This window comes from Oxyura jamaicensis, chromosome 4 (assembly GCF_011077185.1).
Source record: "Oxyura jamaicensis isolate SHBP4307 breed ruddy duck chromosome 4, BPBGC_Ojam_1.0, whole genome shotgun sequence".
Taxonomy (NCBI): domain Eukaryota; kingdom Metazoa; phylum Chordata; class Aves; order Anseriformes; family Anatidae; genus Oxyura; species Oxyura jamaicensis.
Window position 1 is genome coordinate 84,016,689 of NC_048896.1, and position 20,349 is coordinate 84,037,037.

At 43.1% G+C, this 20,349-nt stretch overlaps 1 protein-coding gene across 7 annotated transcripts in view; it reads right to left on the bottom strand.

The window, feature by feature from the left end:
• Positions 1–573: 573 nt before the first annotated feature.
• The window catches only part of PPP2R2C (protein phosphatase 2 regulatory subunit Bgamma), a 189,756-nt gene continuing 169,980 nt past the window's right edge, over positions 574–20,349 (bottom strand). For all 7 annotated transcript variants that reach the window (XM_035323769.1, XM_035323771.1, XM_035323773.1 and 4 more), the window contains 3 exons: positions 16,089–16,258; positions 12,150–12,241; positions 574–3,435 (listed from right to left, as the gene is read on the bottom strand). In XM_035323769.1, coding sequence (XP_035179660.1) covers positions 3,144–3,435; positions 12,150–12,241; positions 16,089–16,258 — 554 coding nt within the window. In that variant the 3' untranslated portion in view covers positions 574–3,143. The remainder of the gene's footprint in view (positions 3,436–12,149; positions 12,242–16,088; positions 16,259–20,349) is intronic.

Genomic DNA, 20,349 nt, shown 5'->3' on the forward strand with positions numbered 1-20,349 from the left:
GCTCTGGGAGAGCTGTGCAAAGCAACACCCTGCCTAATCTAACAGCTGAGGCGATGTATTCTGGTCCGCATCCAGAAAAAGGACTTAACCTTTCAGGGTATAACTCACATGTGCTGATGCCCAGGAGGCGTCTCCAACCCTGCGGCTCCGTGAAGAACACACAGACAGGGCAAGAGATCCAAAAGAAAAGCCCAAGGTCTGGGGCAAGCATCGCAGTAGCCAGGGGATGCTCAGGCATCTGTTTGGGCTGGAAAGTGAGTCCTTTCTTAGCACTGTGTGCCAAACCAGCTTGTTGAGGTTTGGCCCCATTCCCAAGTACAGGACAAAAAGAGAGGTGGTGACAAGGAGGATGCTCCTCTGCTGCCCTCTCCCAGTTCTTCACCTGGGCCAATGTCGATCTTACCCTGAGCCCTAACTTACCTTACCTGCTTACCCTGCCCCCTAACTGTGACTCTTCCTCCCTTGTAAAAGGAGCTTACAACCCTCTCGTGTCTAGCTTAAAAATACGCTGTGCCTTGAGCCATCTCCTTATGCCTTTTTTTTTTTGTCGTAGTTTTATTGAAAAAGCTGGTATTAACATATTTATATTTTTATTCAACAACAGTTAGCTAATTTGTGCAACACAAAGAATGCAGCCATGAACAACAGCTTTCAAAACAATCAGGTTTACCAACTTTACCATCACTTACTCTACACCACTGAAAGCTCAAACTAAAAAGAGAAAGAAAGTTGGAAACGTTCACAATGACGATGTTAACTTTCCGTACATTCAAGAAGACCAGCAAACCGAGCTGTAGTAGCAAAGTCAAGGATGTGAAGGGAATACTGGTCTTGAAAGATTTCTGTTTATTTCCTCTGTAATCACTTCATGGTATTTTGGTTGGGTAGTTCATTAGTTTATAAAGCTCCAAAGATATATTTACTTATTTAATTTTAACATGATCTTTTTGGTACCCAGAGCTGTAACAGAGTAAGGTACTTCAAATGAAGAAAACGGACAAAAGAAAGAAAAAAGTTATATTAAGATCTGCTTTATAACGTTATCTATAGACTCTTACTTGAGAATGTTAAAAGCTAAATATATGTTTTACAGTACTTCTAGCTGTAAATGCCAATATGAGCTCATAGCATTTTATTTTTTTTTTAATCTTTATTTTTTGAGCTGCAAAGATTAAGGAGGAGGCCAAAAGTCAAAGAAATCATATGACACCCTTGAAGCAGTAGTTTGGCATTAGCGACTTTTCTATACAATTTACCACATTCTTAAACCTTTTTAAAAGGAAAAAAAGAAAAAAGCAGTTTTGTTAAATTTCATTAGAATAAATATGTACATATACTGTCCATGCCTGCTAGAGCATACAGTATTTTATAAACAAACATTCCTCATTCCCTTTAAAGTTAACCTACACATTTCATACCGTATGTGTTTAGTATGGCTGGAAACTGATGCACATGCGTTTGTGCTTCTACACACAAAATTTACAGCGTTGATGTAGAAAACTTCAAACATACAGATTTCACGCGCTGTGTTAAGATGTCCTATAAAAGAGCTGTAGGCTTGGTTTTTCTACTTCTTGTAAGCAGATTTTCACCCACCCTTTCCCCCAAACCCAAATACAAAAGCATGCAGATCTCTTTATCGGTACATTCTCCACTCACCAAAGAAATCAGTGCATAATGGCTTAGAGATTTTTATTTCTTTTTATTCTTTCTGAGGAGTTTTAATATGGGCAGATAAGCAGGTCATCTCAGTTGTGCTCTTGTATTCATGATTTGAGAAGAAATCCTTTGGGTTATCATTTTTCCTGCCAGAGCTATTAGGGAGGCAGACAGTTTTCTCCTGGAGGAAGAGGACTTCCTGCCCACTACGCTTTTCCCATAAACTTCCTGAATGAGGTACATCAATTCCTTATACTTTCACTTGCCATTTCCATCACTATTCATTAGAAAATAGTGATAGATCTTTCTTAGAGCCAGATTTCACAGAAATGTATTTACATGGAAGAAGGTTTTGTTTGGTTTGGAGAGTTTGTGTATTCCCTTTTTTCAGAAATACCTTTGTAACCTAGCAGTGGACTTACTTAAAACCTTTAAAAGTCACTGAGCAATGCTACATCTCACCGTACCTTCTTTTTTATAGTTACAGAGATCGTGGCAATGTCTGTGTTCTCCAGATGCCAAGATGAAAATAATCGTGCTGCAAAAAGCAAACAAGGGATTTTCTGAGGTGTCTAGAAGTGATGCAACTTTGCTTCCACTGAAGCAGAAATTTGCCTTTAAGGACAGCATTTTTAGACAAGACTTCCAGAACTCCAAGCCCCAAACAATGGTGTGGGTTTATGTATTAACTCTGCTAGGCTGTGTTTGAACAGCCAGTCCCTGTGGAGTAGTAATACCAAGGTCTTAAATAGTCCTCCACCTGGTGAGGATGCTAATTGTTATTTTAAACAGAGCAAAGAGATTGATGGAGAATGAACTTCTCAAAATAAGCTGGCTAGCAATATGAGTCTGTCACTTACTCACTTGGGAAGTTCAAGCACACAGTTAGTAATGTGAATAAATACTGAATAGTTGTTGTAGAGAAGGGAATGAGGCAGGTGAGACAGGACAGCCTTCCACCAGCGGGACTTTCGGTGGCCCTTCCACCGTGCCATGTGGCCTAAAGGGATGAAGCTATTTGTTCATTCACTCACAAACAGGCTTGGCTTGGTTGAAAGACAGAAAAATGTTACTTAAAAAAGTAAAACAAAATAAAGCAAAAAGCTCTAACAATGTGGTAAATGCCATGGACTGCAAAAGCAGGCAGTGCACCAGGACAGAGTGGTCCTGTGAACCACTGAGACCCTTGAAAGGACTGTCAGGAGTTGAGCAGTCTCAGCCCTCCTCAGGAACGCTCCCCAAATAAATAAATACCCCTGTTTGGTAAAGGAACCGATACAGACCACAGTACTGGATTTGCAGTCGTGCCTTTTACTTATACAGTTGCAGTGATGGAAAAGAGTTGGCTTGCCACCAATAATGATACAGGGATGAAAGGATGCAACCTACAAATCCCACCACAGAAGCCACAATTTTTGTGAGGATCACATCCTTCTACAATTCTCAAGAGGCTGGTTTGTAAGTAGAGAGGGATATTGATAAATCTAGTGCATTTCTGAGTTCACTTTATCCTGAAATATGTACAGATTGTTTGTCGCTGCTATAGCAATGATGTTCTCGGTTGGGTGCCACGCCGTGTGCAAGATCTTCTTCGTAAAGTCCAAACTGTCAACACTGATGTCATCTTTCCTCCGTTTGCCACCGACGCAGACTCTCCGGGGCTTAAGGATAGCTCGTGGTTTGCTGCTCTCTCGGGATGCCTCCAAGGTAACATCCCGCTTGGTGTTTCGGTCAAACATTCGGAAAAAGTTGTTATATGCACCTGTCATGATGACACTGGAGAGGGGGGGAAAAGACACAATTACAATTAAACAGCAGGTTGTGGGAAGTCTACTGACGTGAATGGACAGAGACAGCTGAGTCTTAGAATAAGATGGCTTCTGGTTTCAGAAACAGTGAAAACCATGGGATTTTCCCCAGAGTGAACGGTTTTCCCTATTCCAATGTATTTAATGAAATTTCCAGTTACCCCAAAACTGGCTTCCGTAAGCATTCACTCAGAAAATCATGTCAGGGCCCTGACATCACGAGACTGACTTCACAGGAAGGTAAAAGCGACACCTTCACCTAACTTCTTTTTAATTACCCTCTAGCTCTTTACAAGCTTTTAAGGGTCATAGTTCCAGGCTTTTTTTATTTCTCCTGAGCCTTACACCTTTTTAGACAGCTGAGATTACCGTGATTCCAGAAACACTTTTTTTTTTTTTTAAAAAAAAAAAAGAGCTTTGCAGAAGTAAATTTCTTTTCAGAATAAACCCTTTTCCTTTCTGAAGCCGTAGACCCATTAGCAAGTGTAGGCACTATTAAAAATTTTATCTACAATACTTCTTGAAAATAAATATATTGATAAACAGGATTATTTTATCTTCAGTATAAAGTTTGAATGAAGCATCAAGTCAGGATGTATTTCTGGGCCTGGGAGAAAGGGACAAAAAGCATACCTCACCCTGTATAAAAATTACCCCATTAATCAGCTTGTAGCTTGAAATAATGAATTTCCAGTTGCTTCATTCCCCATTCCCCAGGGGGGGATATTTTGTCACTGACTTTAATGAATTCAGGATTTCATCCATGGCCCTCAGGTTATTGGATTAGCATAATCATGGATCTTAGAGCCTTGTTCGAGAGCTCATCCCCTGCAAACTTCTTCCCTGTCTGAGTCTGGGGCCACACTCCTCTCACCTTTCCCATCGCAGCCCAAATACAGTGAATTCAGTGAATTCTTGCACTTCCATTCCAGAAGAAGAACCCATCCTGAACTTAAAAGCTGTGCTTTTAGTTCTAAGAAAGGCTCGGGCGACCAGTAAACATTTGCCTTTCTGGTACAGCCCAACAGAGCATATTTCACGTGCCTTGCATTTAATAAACTCATCTCCATCACAGATGACAGCCGCGTTGCTGGAGCACTTGGCTGTGCTTTCCCACCTGGGGGGAGCTGCACAGAGCTGTGGGCTGGTCCCGAGGCAGCTGCATATGAACAGTGGGAGAAGTCAGAGCCAGAAACCATGCTCTCTGCTGGTCGTGCTAGCTGCTGAGAGCTGGTGCCCCTGGATTCAGGAGCTGTCTTACGCCAGGTGCACAGCCCCCAGCCAGCACTGCCTTGATCCCACCGAGGGCCAGCAGTAGCTGCTGTAATAGCGATGAGCAATACACCCCAAACCCACAAATGGGTCACAAGCTGTGGAGCTAACTGCGGCTGCACTACAGCTACCGACCAGCAGCTCTGCTCCTTCAGGGACCCTGGGGGCGACTGGCTTAGGGGAGCTGGATGTGCACAGAGTCACCAGCAGGACTGGAGCTCTGCCCTGCCCTGCCCTGCCGTTAGCTGGTGGCACACAGCTCTCCCCTTGCTCAAAGGCTGCTTCTCCTGCTTGCTGCCGAGCCCAGGTGGGCAGGGGAGGCAAGGCCCAGAGGTGGTTACAGCTAGTCCTGGCTAACTGCAGCAGGGCTGTCTGCAGAGGTTTTTCCCTCACCTTCCCCACTTGCAAAGGCCTGGCACAGTTCTGCTCATTAAGCCCACGCAAACAACCTCGCGCGCTTAAAAAAAAAAAGACAGTGAGACAGCGTGACAGCTTGATAAAGTGTACCCCAGAAGCTGCAGAAAGCCTATTGATCAAGATTAGTGCCCAGTTCAAAAATTGAATCAACAGCAGTGAATCTAACATTGCACTCCTTCCGAATCACCGTGTCTTGTCGTTAGGGCTCCTGCTACAGTGGCTGGTCACAACACGAAGCAGCAGAGGTGATTCTATACCTCAGCACTAACACACACAAGTAGCGATGCTGACAGTACTGTGGCGGGGTTGGTTGGTTCTTTTTTCCCCCCCTTCGGGCAAAATTTGGGAACAGGCTCCCAGAGCAGGGCACCACGTGCCCTAGCTGCACTAGCTGGGACCCGGCTCCCTCGGGAATACGGAGCCTGCACCAGATGAAGGCAGGAGCCATCGGGGAGCAGTTTTCACGCAGGCAATGTCCCAGTGCACCAACTGCACGGAGAAGTGCTTGTCAAGAATCTTTTTTTAGGTTTTGCTCGCAGCAAAGCTGCTTTTACAGTCCATTTGCTTTTTAATTTCTTCAACTCACATATTTTTAAAAGTCTGTTCCCTTCGGTTGGATTTATTGCAGGGCTTTTTTTAACATATGTAGATGACTACTTTTCATGCTGGCCCTGTTTTTCTGTAGTTTAATGGCTCAGTAAAAAATAGCATTATGTAAATGAGAAAGTGCCCGTTCGTGTTTGAGATCACAAACCCAGATGGATTATAACCTTACCTGCCGCTTAAAATAACAATAAATGAGAGCGAGAACTAGATGTAACCCTGCAATTTATTCCTGTTCAGGAAAATATAATATACAATAATGGAATATATGTGATGAGGAGAATTATAAATCTATTTATATGTACAAGAAGTAAAATGGTAGCTGAGTCTAGGAAATGCCTACCCTCTATTTCTAGACTGCCTGCTGGGCACAGCAGGACTACAAGGAGTGCCTGCACCCCACGCTGGTTCAAGAAACCAAAGCCTCCCCACACAAATTCACAGGTGAGTAAGGCAGCAGCCCCAAAAAGCTCTGCCTCAGCTCCTTGAATTTTGCTCCAAAGCACGGCCAGAGTCCCACCTCACCTGGGCAGGGCTGTCTGGGGCTCAAACCCCACAGCAGTGGCCCCTGAGGAGCAGCGGGCTGATGGCTCAGGCAGGAGCAAAGCTGCACCCTGTGCAAACCACCACAGCCAGAGGCAGAAAGATTATAAAAAACAAAAAAAGGGGGCGCACACACACACACACTCTAGCAGCACCCCAGGCTAACTCCCCTGCTGCCCCAGGGACAAAGCCATCCTCGCTGCAGCACACTGCGAACATGCTCTGCCCTCTTCAGAGCTGCTCTGAGAGTTTCTGACAATCCTGTGCACATGCTTTAAGTGACAACACGAGATGAAATTCCTCCTGCCTGTGCTGACACTGTGGCATTTTTCCTTACCAATGAGAAAATCTGAGGCATCTCACTGCCACGCTTAATTCCCACAGCCCTGGGTCACTGGGGCCCCCATTATTTTTTCGTTTACAAGCAGAACAAATGTATTCTTACAGGAGGTAAAGGAGGAAGGAACAAATCCAGTGCAGTGCAATCCTACTTTCATTATATTGACTTTTCTGCCCGCTAGTTGCATTTCTGTTCTCTCTTTCTATTTCTCCCCTTCTAATCACAAAATTGAGGTCTTTACCACACTTTGCAGTTAGGTTTTCTTTCCCCATCTTTTCTTTTCCACATCCTCTAATTCCCCTCTCTTCCATTTCCCTTTATCCTGCTTCTCCCTGCCAGTGATGTGTCCTTCCCAGCTTTGCCCTCAGCTCCCAGCTCCCTCCCATCTCCTTTGCTTCCCTTTGTCCTTTCCCTGTGTCTGTTCCCTTTTCCTTGCTCTTCACTCTTCACGTTACTCCTGGGGGTCTCACTGCCATCTCCCACTGTCTCCAGCTTACCCTCAGACAGCTTGCTCAGCTCTCAGGGGCTTTGGGCTGCCACCCGTGCCTCCTCCTTTGGGCCGCAGGCCAAACAAAGCAGCAGATGGGCAGATTTCCTCTCTCAGCAGGTACAAATGAGCGGTTCCTGTGCCCTTCAGTCTGGCAGAAATTTGGTAGCAGTGGCCCCAGAGGTGTCAGGGTGCTAGGAGATCGGCAGAGCCTGTCTGGCCATACAAAGCTTTATAAAGCCTACCAGCTCACCAGGGGATGCAGGGGGGAGATGCTCTACTGCTCGTCTATTCCACACGGATCCTTGCCATGGGCTGTAAAAGAGACTTTTGTGTGCAACATGCACATAAGCTGCTTTTGCGCTGGGCACTCAGAGCACAGGGCCTGAGGACCTTAGCACAAAATCCCAGGAACTGGAGCCCATTGCAGCAGGAGGGGCAGTTTCAAATCAGCACAACACTAACTGCTGCCTCTTAAACCAGTGCCCGCTGGGCAGGGGTTTCTTTGCCTTGCTGATCCGGTAGCCAGTAATATTTCAGGTAAATTCTATTATGTAAAAAAAAAAAAATAATATCCCATCTGTACAATTGTCTGCAGCAAAAGACTTGAGACTAAAAGTTCTTCCTACTTGCACTGCAAGAAGAATACACAGAACGAAACGGGCAGATGTTTACCTACGGAAAACTATTTTATTTTGCATGACACCAGTAGTTGTTCCTCTAGGGTTTCATTTAGGGACAGAGTTTTAGGGTCTACAGCAGCACCCTCACAACTACTGATGTCTTCAGCATCTTTAAGCACCTTAATACCATAAAACATCTGGCTTTCAATATTTTGGTTATGACTCTTTGTTAAACTAAAAGCTTTGGTATGTAGATTTCCTCTCTAAAACATTCTGCTTCTGTTGGAAGATCAACACATTTCCTATTCCACTAACCTCAGGGGTATCTGCATAGGCCTTCAACGTGTGTTCTGAACTGCAGTGCGATTTTTTCCACAATATTGTTTAGGCATTGAAATTTCATCAATGTCAGTCACTGAGGACTGGGGTACCTCTGTCTCCAGACCTTGCGGTAAGTCTCTGCACAGGGGCATGGGAAGGGGCTGTTTCTCTGATCTGAAACCACCTTCCCAGTTACACTTAGAGCCCTACATTTGCAAGAGTTCAATACCACACCTGCCAGTGCAGATAGCACATCTGCAGTCTTCTGGGACTACCATGCAAAGCCCAAGAGACCTTTTTGTGGCAATCATCTGACCTTATGAGAAGAAAGGATTTGTCCCAGGAAAAAAAAACTTCAAAATAATTTTCATGGGAATAAATAATGAGATTTTTTTTTTTTTTTTTTTTTTTATGACAAAGGGAAAGGAGGGAGCACTGCTGCGAACAAGTTTCCTTTCACCACTAGACTGCTATATTCTTTCTGGGGTAGGGCTGTATGCTCCCTGGGCAGTTTTACCGTATTCTGCGCTGAGTGAAGCAACTGACCTCACATCCTCAAGGAGCTTCTTTAAACTCCCTGGGGATATGTGATGGAAAACCTTGAGGTTCAGGGCTGCAACACTCTGGGACAGTTGGCTAGGATAACACTGGAAATAAGAACGGGGGACTCCCAAGTCCTTCCAAGCTAATATTTGACATGCTGAGCCTTGATAGTGAAATGATACCTTCAGCTCCCCAGCATGGAGTGTGCTGCCAGACAGGAATAAATGGTTAACGTTTGGTGCGCTGGGACCTGCCAATCCTGCCTGATTGGAGTGAAGGCTGATGGGTTTTCACCGGGATGACTGACAGTTCAGTAGGAAAGGGCTGACTGAACAGCTGTACGTGACTTCATTCATCTGCTTACAGCATATCACTGATCACAATGGCATTCAGAAGCCTCCCTGGAAGGGTTCCCATAAACCCATTCATTTAAAATCTTTTAAAAAAGGAATAGGAATTAAGGTATCCATTTACTACCATGTAGAATATACTACACTTTTTTTTCTTTTACTTGTTTCTTCTGTAACACGCCAACAGCTCCGTAAGTGCTAAGTTTTGAGGTAAATCTGAAATACAGAACGGGTATGGTTGGCACTGAGAAGGGTCTTGTGGGTCCTTATTGAGAGACTTGACTCTGGAAGTGAATGGAAAACTAAATTCAATTGTTGTACAAAGCCGAGCTCACACACTCTCCATAGTCACATAAAGATGTATACATAACAAAGATGACGTGATTTTAGTGTAATATACTCCACCATAAATAATATGTGCTCATCTGCCTGAATTACTGTAAGACCCCTGCTTGACTCCCTCCCTGACCACAGTTCCTGCCCAAGTACCTCGTGATTAATGTGCCCTTCAGCAAATGAGATAGGGTCTGTCTGATCGTATTAGTTCCTCTTCATTGGAGTAACTGAGCATCAATCACGTTCTAATCAGAGCCCACGTACATTGATTTTTTTTTGTAAACGGCCTCACCATCGGGTTCTATCATAGCTTAGATTAACTCCTTAGTAATGACAACATTAATAAGAAGTATTTTCTGCTAAATAATAAACATGTTTTCATTTTTAACCGAACAATCCTGTCACTTTAATTTGTCATTGTAACTTTAAAGTCTGCAAGAGATAAAAATACCAAGTTTAGAAATGCAATTACTAGTGTTATGTATATGAGGTAATGTTATAAATATTATAGTACAGCATCTCTTACGAGTTTTGTTGTTAACGGGTATTGCTTACCTTTAGCAGTAAGTCTTTTTTAAAAATACTTACTGAAAGGACCAAATGAAGTGACATTGCTATTAAATGAACTGTTCTTTAAGGGTTACTGGTACCCAAATATAATTTAAATTACGATCCACCAAAACCAAAATAATCTTGCAGTGTGTAGCAAAACAATAAAATACTTGTCAAGCACAGAAGCAAGAAGCTCAGAAAAGTGAACATGAATTTCCTCACCTCAAGAGATGAACACCAGTGCTGATATATTTGACTCTTAAAAGGAAAACTAAATTAAAATGAGCCCTTATCCTTTGTCAAATGTAGCCAGCTACTCCACTCAACAGTTTCTTACAGTCAAGAGTGGTGTGTTGTGATTAGTGACAGATCTGGTAATTGTGCAAGACTAACAACCCCCCGATGCTTGGGCAGTACAACAAATTAAGCTCTCACAGTGTAAGGCTCCCACTTAATAATTACTCACTACGTCGATCTTTGTGATCTGTCAAGTAGGAACTAAAATATTATACTCACTTTAAATCCTGATACCGAATAAAACTTCTGTTATTCCCAACTATCCAGACAGCGGTCTCACTTATCAGTATGGATGGCAGTACTTAATTCGACTACAAGAGAAAGACCCTGAGCCTGTGAACCTGTGGCTGCCCATCCTGCATGATGCATTGGGAATTTTCACTAAGGAAAAACAAAACGGTCTGAAAGGACCTGAAATCCTCTGAGTGTTGGTTGAAATTTCAAAATATCTGAATGATTTGATTCCATGGTTCTTTAGTGCCAGGTTTAGGCAGGGATCAGCCCCACCAGTATTTCCAGGAAAAGCTTTTAGTTTGGTATTTCCAGTAGGAGCAAACTACCGAGCAGGTCCCACGTAGGCCCAAGCAGTCATCACCTCCTGTGCTATTACCATTAGCGTTTAGCTCAGCCAGATCCTCTTCCTCCCTACATATACCTCTTTGGTGTATGTAGTAGGAGCAAGTATAATCTTGGCCCCTCTTTTGCCAGGCTGGTCGAAAACAAACTCTCCCCCTCCTCCCTTCAGAGCAGCTGTCCATTTGCCTGATTAGCTCATCTGCCTTGAAGATGAGGGACAACAAATGTGTAACTGTAGTCCAAAGGTCTTTCAATAAGACCCCAACACAACATCAGCACTGCTCCCCTTTCTGTTGGATATCCCAGTCTTGCCCACCCAAGGATCACTTTTCCCTTTGTCACAGCTGCCCCAAGCTCTGTCTCACAACCCTTGCCCAGCCTGGGGGGCAGACCTGCTTCAATGCAACGAGACGGACTGTTTTTCCCAAATGCAAGGCTAAGTGAGCTGAAGGCATAGTTCCAGGCTCTCTGTGACTGCCAAACCGATCAGCAGCAACTTGCCACTTGGCTTCCAGCTCTGCTGAGACCGGAGCCACTGTATGCCATTCAAAATTGGCTCGTGTGCTCTCTTTCAAACGCATCCTGTAGTCGGCTAATCCCTTCCACAGCCACCTAGTGTGTGAATGTCCCTGTGAGTTGTTTCCAACTGATAAGATGAAGGTTTATGTTTTTTTGTCAACTAAAATCCTCACCTTGCATCATACCTTTGGATTTCGTCCATTTTTATTGTCTTGGTCCTCTAGGCTGCTCAGTTCTTCCCGCACAATATTCCTACTCCCCAGAGTACCACCGCTATTTGCTAGGATTAGGGCACAGGCAAATTTAATCCCTTCTCTCACTTGTGCTAGTATCTCTCATGAAAATACCAACAAGATACTGTGTCTTGGATATCTGGGATATAAGGAAAGGGGCTGCTCTGACAAGAGGTAGGCATCGGAAGAATCAGTGGGAAGGTGGCAGAAGTTTGCAGAGCATCATGGTGTCCCTGTGACTGCCTGTCCCCACTCCCCATTTCCAGTAAATGAACTGGGTAACTGAAGTAGCTCCTGTGTAAATGCAGGATCACACAAGCCTCCTTAGTGCGTTGGTGGGGCAGTGTAAATTAGCAGCATTCATTTTAATTCTTGCCTACTTACAAGTACTTAATTCTTGCCTACTTACAAGTACTTGCTTACTTACAGTTTTGGTGAGAAAAGGACTGAATTTGAAGATTTTTCCCCTAAGGCATGAGAGCCAAGATGAACAAGAACGTTGGAGATGCACCAATATCCACACACCTTTTGTCAGCCTCAACACTGATATATAGGGATATAAATTCATGTGGAAAATAACCACATATAATGCTTTAGTTTCTGATTGTTCTCCATCACATGGGAGCTCTTTTGCTAAACGAAGACAATGATGTACGTAGGGGTGGATTACCTGTCCGATCCATTCCATGCACATTCAAACTTGTCAAAGATGCAGTCGTTTTCATAGAGGGAACACAACTTGCTCCTAAGGTAATCATGGACCTGTTTTGTAGAAAACAACTGCTGTTATTCATGAAACAAAGCAAAACAAAACTCCCAAACCAGTCCCTCGATCTCTGCTTTGTCTCCCACGTTCACTTTCGAAATATGCTGCACAGATTGGTAACTTTGCAGCAGCTACTGTGTTTAAACTCTACAGAAGCTATCTGCGTCATTCCCCAACCCAATTAACCAGGTGCTACAGAATTATTGTTGCAGGAAGGCACGAAGCATACCTCGCTCAGCAGGCTGCAGACCACCCCTCCTCAACACACTTGTTTCTTGCTTGGGTGATTTTCTCAATGCTAGCCTAATTCCCAAAGACGTTTCACCAGCTGATACCCTAGATGTGCTAATTAATGTGCAAGAAATCTAATTTAAATTGTAACAAAAATGTCATATTCCAAGGTAAGTGGATTATCACTTCTTGCAGCAGAAAGAACCTGGCTCTATTAAAAGGACCTGTAGTGTATGGTAACACATACATTTGGGCAAGGTATTTTGGAAGCATAATACAGTACAAGGTTGCAGTTGCATAGGCTGCAAATTAGAACACCAATTTAGCCCAAGGATACTTCGTATTTGGCTGAGACTTTAAAACAACATTGTAAATTTTCACATACCTACTTGAAAAATGAGATTAACCAGTAGAAGACCTCTCCTCTGTGCTATATATATATACACCTCTGTTGAGCAAGGGTTATCAGAAAGACAAATCTCATGGAACCTGTTTCAACCCTTTGCTGGATTTGATTAGTTTTCCTTCTGGATGATTGCTTTAATTTCACAGGGAAATAATGAGATAGAAAATCCCTGTGCAGGTGAATTTACTAACACACTCATTCCTGACTTCTTCCTCTAGCTGTTTTGAAAACTGTAACACCAAGCTCTGTGGATGACCTCTAGGAGCACGCACACCAGTCCAGCAGCCAAGGGCATTACTGAGCTCTGGCCACAGAAGTACTGACTGTTTTCTGTCCTGGCAGGCTGCTCCTGTTCACCACCACCTGAATTAGGGGCTCCTGACTGTGATCCTTTCAGCACATACTCAGCATCCTCCTCTGGCCTGAGGGCTTATTTGTCCTAAAAGGTTATGAAGGACCATACATTTTAGTTATGGATCAATTTTCAGCAATAGATGAGTGAACATGAAACTGTATATCAACAGATAATGTCTTAATAGGCAAATGGTCAATGCAAATAAAACATTTCACAGCTACATATATTTACCCCCAGAGGTCAGAACCCTTTCAGAACAGGGAGAACTGATGCAGTTTCTTGCACCCTCTGTAATGAAATCCTTCCATTTTCTCTTTGCTTAAAGCTTTTTTGGTGTTACCCATGCAATTTGTTACAGAACTGGAGTTTTTTTCCATTATTATATTTGTAAGCTCCCAAGACTTGGAAGAAATAGCAAGGCTGGGTAAGGCAGGCAAAGAAAGTAGTTTGCCTTTGCCTCACTGACTGCCATTTCCAGGTCTTCCTCTTCACCATTTCCAGCAGCCATCTGTCATGACCACCATCATGCACACACCCTGTGCAAGGAGTGTCCGACTCCACAGCTTAGAGCTGTGCCTTTCTACCAGCTCTACAAAAAGCATTCTGCAGTTTCTCAGTTGTCTGATTTCTTCAAGGTCTCAGCTCCTTTTTTCTTGACTGCCCCTGCCAACTTGTACTGCTGCCAGGGACAATCAGCTTGCTCTCCACATTCACCCTTTGATTACCACATTTGACCACATTCAGACCCTCAGACTATGGAGGATTAACTGGAGGAAACACTTAATTTTCACTTTGTTTTCACATTCATCTGCCACTACAGATTGAGGGTAAATTCAGATTTGCTTTGTCTGTACATATTGTTCTTACCACATACGAATAATACCTGAATCCCAATCAAATTCACTCCTAACCAATCACCCCAGGAATCCTCCTTTTCTTCACTGCACTGTTTCAGGTCAGACCTTCCTGGAATTATCTAGTCATTTTGTGCTCCGGAATTACACAGCGATACGACTACGTGGGGAGCTATTTCACTGGGGCTGCACATTCACTGTCAGGAATTGTGCTGATAAGTGACACATTAGTCCAAATCCCTACACAATAAACCTTGCCAGAAGTGGATCAAGCTATTATCAGCTATGAATATGTTCATAGTTCAAGGTTGCTGAGAGCATGGACTGTGTGAATCCTACGCAGTCCTGTGCCTATGGCCTCTGAGCTCTGGGGTCTCCTTCAGTCAGCTACAGCACTCGTCACGGCACCGCACAGGTATTTGAGAATGAAAGGCAATCCATCGGTTAAAGTAAAGCAGCCAGAATACAGTTATATTTTCAGGGTTTGCTTGCTATTTTTCATAAGCTTCTGACTATAATAAACAGTACTGAAAATTTTACATCATATTCTTTTTCCGTATCTCAGCATGGAGAAACATAACTTTTTAATTGGCCCTGCTGCTGGGTGTCAGACTGATTTAAAGGTAGCCACCTTGTTACACAGCTACCTACATCAGGAAATAAAAGCAGGTGTCAAAGTCAAGACAAACACATTGGCTTGACCAGCTATTCCTCTCCAGGGAGAAGGCAGCCTAATCCATTAGCATAAGTATAAAATAATATATTACCTAAGTTCCTAAAAATCTGAGATACAATTCTGTTACATAAAACACAGTCTCACCCTTACCCTCCCACTCTGTTTTTACAGCACACCAACATTTCTAACATATTTAGCATTACAAGTATGGCCGTTTTCAGAGCAAAAACAATTCTATAGTTTTAAAGGCATACAGGCTCAGACTTCTCAGTGCTAACAGGAGATACAGTGAGGAGTGTCCACTGAAATGCAGTGGGTGTACTGGAAAACATTACCCACTTCGTCTACTAAACACTAGCTAATAAACACCTCCAATGTTACTGATGTCAAATTTTGGTTGTTTTGACATTTTCTACCACCAAAGTCTCCTTCCATGTTATTTGAAAAATAACTTTAATAATAGTTAATGTGAACTACTGTACCCCACCTGCCAGTTTATAGACACAAGGGGACAGAAAACAGGGATTGCTCCATCAGTACTGTCCCTACGTAAGCAGCATGAGCTAGATGAATGACATTTTTCCTGCTTTGTATACTCTTCTGCAGGCATCCTAACAGTTTTTTTTCATTGCATTTTCATAGCAAGCATTTTCTGTGTCACAGACATATTTTCCCTCTTCAAGGCAAAGTTAAAAATGTAAGCTCAGACCTCTATTGCCAACTAGAACAGATGTCAGAGTACAAGCTCGGCACTGGCTGGGGCCACTGGCATTTTGTCTGGATAATATCACAATTAATTCAGGCAACCAGATGTGTCTGTCTGGCATTCACATATCGCTGTGTCAGTGGCGATGTTAGGATTTAACAACGATCCCTTCTAGAACTACACACAAGAGAGGAATGCGAAGATGAAGTTTTAAAAAGAAGTTTTGAAATGACAAAGGTGTAAACTCTCAGCAGTCCCAGAGGGACCAGGATGCTAAGCAATTCACAAAATCGTTTCCTGTTTCTTTTAAATGTTAATAGTGGAATACATCACTTGAAAATGGATGCCAAAGTGACGAGATGATTTCCCTTGCTGAAAGCTTTGTTTTTTTCAAGAGCCTTTGCCACAGTTACTCTGACTCCCGAGGAGTTACGCATCTTTACTAATGCTGAAGTTGCCCTTTTGCGACTACAAGGATGCCACTATTAGGATTTTAATCATTTTGATTAGCAGCCCTTAACTATGTGCTCTTCAGACCAAGCAGTGAGAAGTTTGGGAAAACCTTCATTAAGAAGTTTTTCTATTGTTACAATTCAGTAAGCAGGAGACACCTACCTGGTATGTTTCTACAGGCTTTGTTTCCATGTTCAGATCCCAAACCTTGACAGTGAGGTAATCTCTTGTTAGCATATATCTACCGCTGTGACTGAATTTGACATCTGACACTGAAGAGATAATTTCTGAAAAAAACGATCTGTTACTGGGGTCTTCTGGTTCTTCATAAACTGTTTAAAGAAAAAGAAGCAAGAGAGAAATTAGAATTCTGCAGAAGGAATGCTTTGTTACACAATCTGTGCCGTGTATTTCCTGTGAAACAAGGTAATCCAGTGCACCGATGCACATGATACAGAATTAATTATATGCCCAGCACCTTAATCCTTTTTTCCTTTATCTTTATATAAAGCTTCCTTTATATAAAAATACAAGCAGTAAGCTTTGAATCTTACAATAATTAACCTTATCACTATGCTCCCACAGCATCACTCTGGGAAATCCCATAAATACACCAGTTAGTTGACTACAGCTGTGGAACAGCAAGGCAGTTCATCCACGGCCACCTTCCCAGGGGTCCCCACATCCTGTTTCCCGACACACAAAGAAAATTCAGGGGCTCTGATACGTGAAAGGTGTCCATGTGGTCTCACAACAGCCTTGGCATCCCCAGGAAGGGTGGTTACTCAAAGCCTGCCCTGCCTGCCAGAACCAGCTGGCCTGTCTGCAGGCACCTCACAGCTCTTGTCTGAAGGCACCAGAGACTAAACATGAGAATTTTTGAAGCAATTGCAAGCTGCAATTACCTCCTTCCAACGAAGGGAGCAGGGAACAGACAGTGATTTACCACATGCATACATGAGCTGTTTAGTTGTCGTGCAATAGCTGACAGTTCTGGGAAGCACTAAATTCACTGCACGCTCTGGTTAACTGCTCCATGTGCTGCACGATCCGACAAGGCAGGGAATCATGAAATATTGCTTGGAGTATTCAATTCGGGGATACTTAGCTCTTGTAGCTAGAAGCAGTCACAGCACCAAGCCTACATGAGTTTGAGAAGCATTTGGACAACACTCTCAGAAATACGGTCTGATTTTTGGGTGGTCCTGTGCAGAGCCAGGAGCTGGACTCAGTGATCCTTGTGGGTCCCTTCCATCTTGATATATTCTGTGATTCTATGAGATCAGTCATCCCTACTCAACTGCGTATAATAATAATAATAATGATACTTGATGACACACAGTGAATCGCAGGAACTTGAAACAACTGGTTTTAGTAGACCCCACTTCATCAGCTACAACCCTACTTCTAACCAGGGTCTCCATCCTTCCCACAAAAGCCTGCACTAATTCCAGCCCTGGAAGAGTTGGGAAGTGAGGAGCCCACAGGAACGGGGTGCTGCTGGTGTCAGGCTGAGCTAAGGCCTTAATTCCTTAACTCCTACCAGAAGCCTTGAGCACTTCTGTTGTCTTTCTCCAGATCTCAGTGGCCCAGAGACACAAATGACCTCCTGTGGTGAAGTTTAGCAGAAAGTCAGAATTTCGGGATCTTTCAGTCATCAGTAAAATCAATGCAGTTCTAGAATATTCTACATTTAGAATATTCTTTGAAAATTGGTAATTTGGTGAGTGTCACTTCCAAGTTTCAAAAGCAGGTGAAGGAAAGCCATTACATGAGACATGAAAACGTGCTGAAAGTGGAACAGCTTTTAGCTGTCAGTCAAAACAGACTTTTTTGTGTAGTCCATTGGAATATTTGTTCTCGGTTCATTTATCTATGGCTATGATTCAGACTGTTGAAAGCAACAAGGTTCCAGTTTCTGCCAGGTAAAATAATGTTCGGCAGAAAGCTAAGGGTGGGTGAAGCACGTGGGGTAATGCAAAAAATTATGGGCAATTTTCTTTGGGGGTGGGCAGTGGAATGCAGCCCGGCATGCACATGAGAATAAGGTCTGTATTTGAACACGTACAACACATCGATGGCAATGTACTTCAAAACGGGGGGGAAAAACTTTTCAGACAGACTGTAAACGAACAACTTTAAATAGCTCTTTAAAAATTTGCCTAGACATTCTGCAAAGCAGATATTTTGCAATTATCCTGTCAGATTTTCAATAGAAATCTGACGAGCACAAAGCAATTATCATTTCTCATACTTCTTCCCTTTAATCTGTCCAAACTATGCACTTTGCTGGCAGGAATTTCATCCTCCTAATTATGATGTGAAGCTGCTATTAAAGCCAGGGAAAAAAAGAAAAGAAAAAAAAAAAAAACACACTGAACTACACCTTCATTTACAGCTTAGATATATTTTCTCAGCTCTGTATGTCTCATCCAACTCCCAGTGATTAGAGAGGAGTAATATTTGTACCTGGATGCTCTGTACTTTGTTAATTAATGAGATTAAACAATTTCATCCCTTTTCTGCACTGTGTATTGCTTTTCTAGCCTTACCACGGTAAGTATTAGAAAGACTTAGATTAATTAAACCGCAAAACCTACTGCAGGCATGAAAGCCCTGTATCACTACAGAAAGGAAGGTAGCAATTTTAGAGGCGGAAATTCATTGCAGATAGTTCCTACAGTCAGCACAACCGAACCAGGAAAATTGTTAAAGGAAATTAAGGAGTCCTAGTGACACAGAGAAAGCGCAGCAACTAGCAGCATGTGGCTGAACACCCAGATCAAGGCACTGGCCTCAGGAAATGAAGGTGAGATAGAGCATCCACAGCCATTAGCTATTTCTGGTTTAGCAGCAACATACAGGTGCACACAGACTGCAAAAAGGCATCACAGAAGTTCAGTCTGGCTAATAAAAGCTAAGTGGAGACGGAACAGCAGCAAAGACCATGTAACTAAGCCTCTAGTTCAGGCAGGCAACATAAATTCAACCCCGGCTTCTTCAAGCTGACAGGAGGCAACCTGGTGCTAGCCCACTGTCTGCAAGGTCAGGTTTGCCAGACTGCACTGGAAACACATGTTCTGCTCACTACAGATTATATTTGCCCTGGGGAGGCTGCTCTACACCAGGGGACCATCAGCACCCAAGACACAAGACTTCAGACTGAGCACACGTTTCCATGTCTAAGCAGATCTTGTTAGACTAGAATTTGGAATGTGAACTTTACTGAGATTCGATTACAAATTCTATGACGCTCCTCAATTAATTTCTTATTAACTTCTTAATAAGTAACTTTTGCCATAAAAATTTTCATGAATATTGTTATTGAAAGCATTCTTAGTGCTCATTACATGAAAGACACCGCTACCTGTCCAGCTGCCAACTGATGAACTCACAAATGGAGTAGTGTGCTCAGCTTTCAGGTGTCACTGCTCTGACTTAAATATGACCTTGATGGCAGGGGCTGGGGAACAGAGAAATGCCAGAGGATTACGGAGGGAAACTGAGTTTGTCTCTGAATACAGCCAATGCTGAAGAGGAGCCTTCAAGGCAGACACCATTCCTGCTCCTCGCTCTGCAGGCAGAAGAGACATGAGGAAGCTGGGAAGTCAGCTTAGGGAAATAAAAATGCTCAGTCCCTTTCTGCATGCCTCTCTGCTCATAAGTCAAAAACCAGGATAGATTTTCACAGAAGTAATTCCAGATTTTGGGTAGAAGGATGGGTTGGGTGAAGAATACTTGCCAGAGCACTCTTTTCCCAGATCCTGAAGAAAGTCTGCAGCACAAAAATACACCACTTCTTTCTCAAAAGGAGCTGCCATCTGCTTAATGAGCTCTCAACTCACTTAAAAAATATCTTAGCATGCCTTGAATTTCTCTGACCTAATATATGGAGACTCTCTTTAGCATCAGTGGACAGAAAAGGCACTGCCAAGGTGTGCATTTATTGTGCAGAAATGTATGCACATGTCTACAATGCACATGTCTACAAAAAAAAAAAAAAAAAAAAGCCAAGAACATCTAGGGTGGGTGGGAACGTCCTTCTCCCTCAGCCTCCCTTCCAGACAAAGGCTAAAAGCAGACGGCTTGGGCAGTACCTACTGACATTCCTGGGGCTCTCATCAAGCTGATGGGTTGCACTCTGGGTGTCATAGGTGCTGCCACTGAAACTTCCTGTTTGTTTTAACATGGGCCTGATTCCACAAGCCTGGAAGGCATACAGTTTGGACAAGACACATCCAGTAACGAACAAATAACCCTAATCTTCAAGTTAAATTCTAAACAAGAACTAATGGCTGACAAAATGCACATGTGAACATAACCTTTCTTAAATATATTGTCTCCTATTTTTCTTTTAATTGCCAAAGCCACTGATAACATGCAGAGTGGAATTTCTCACTCCACTCAACACACACCATACAAA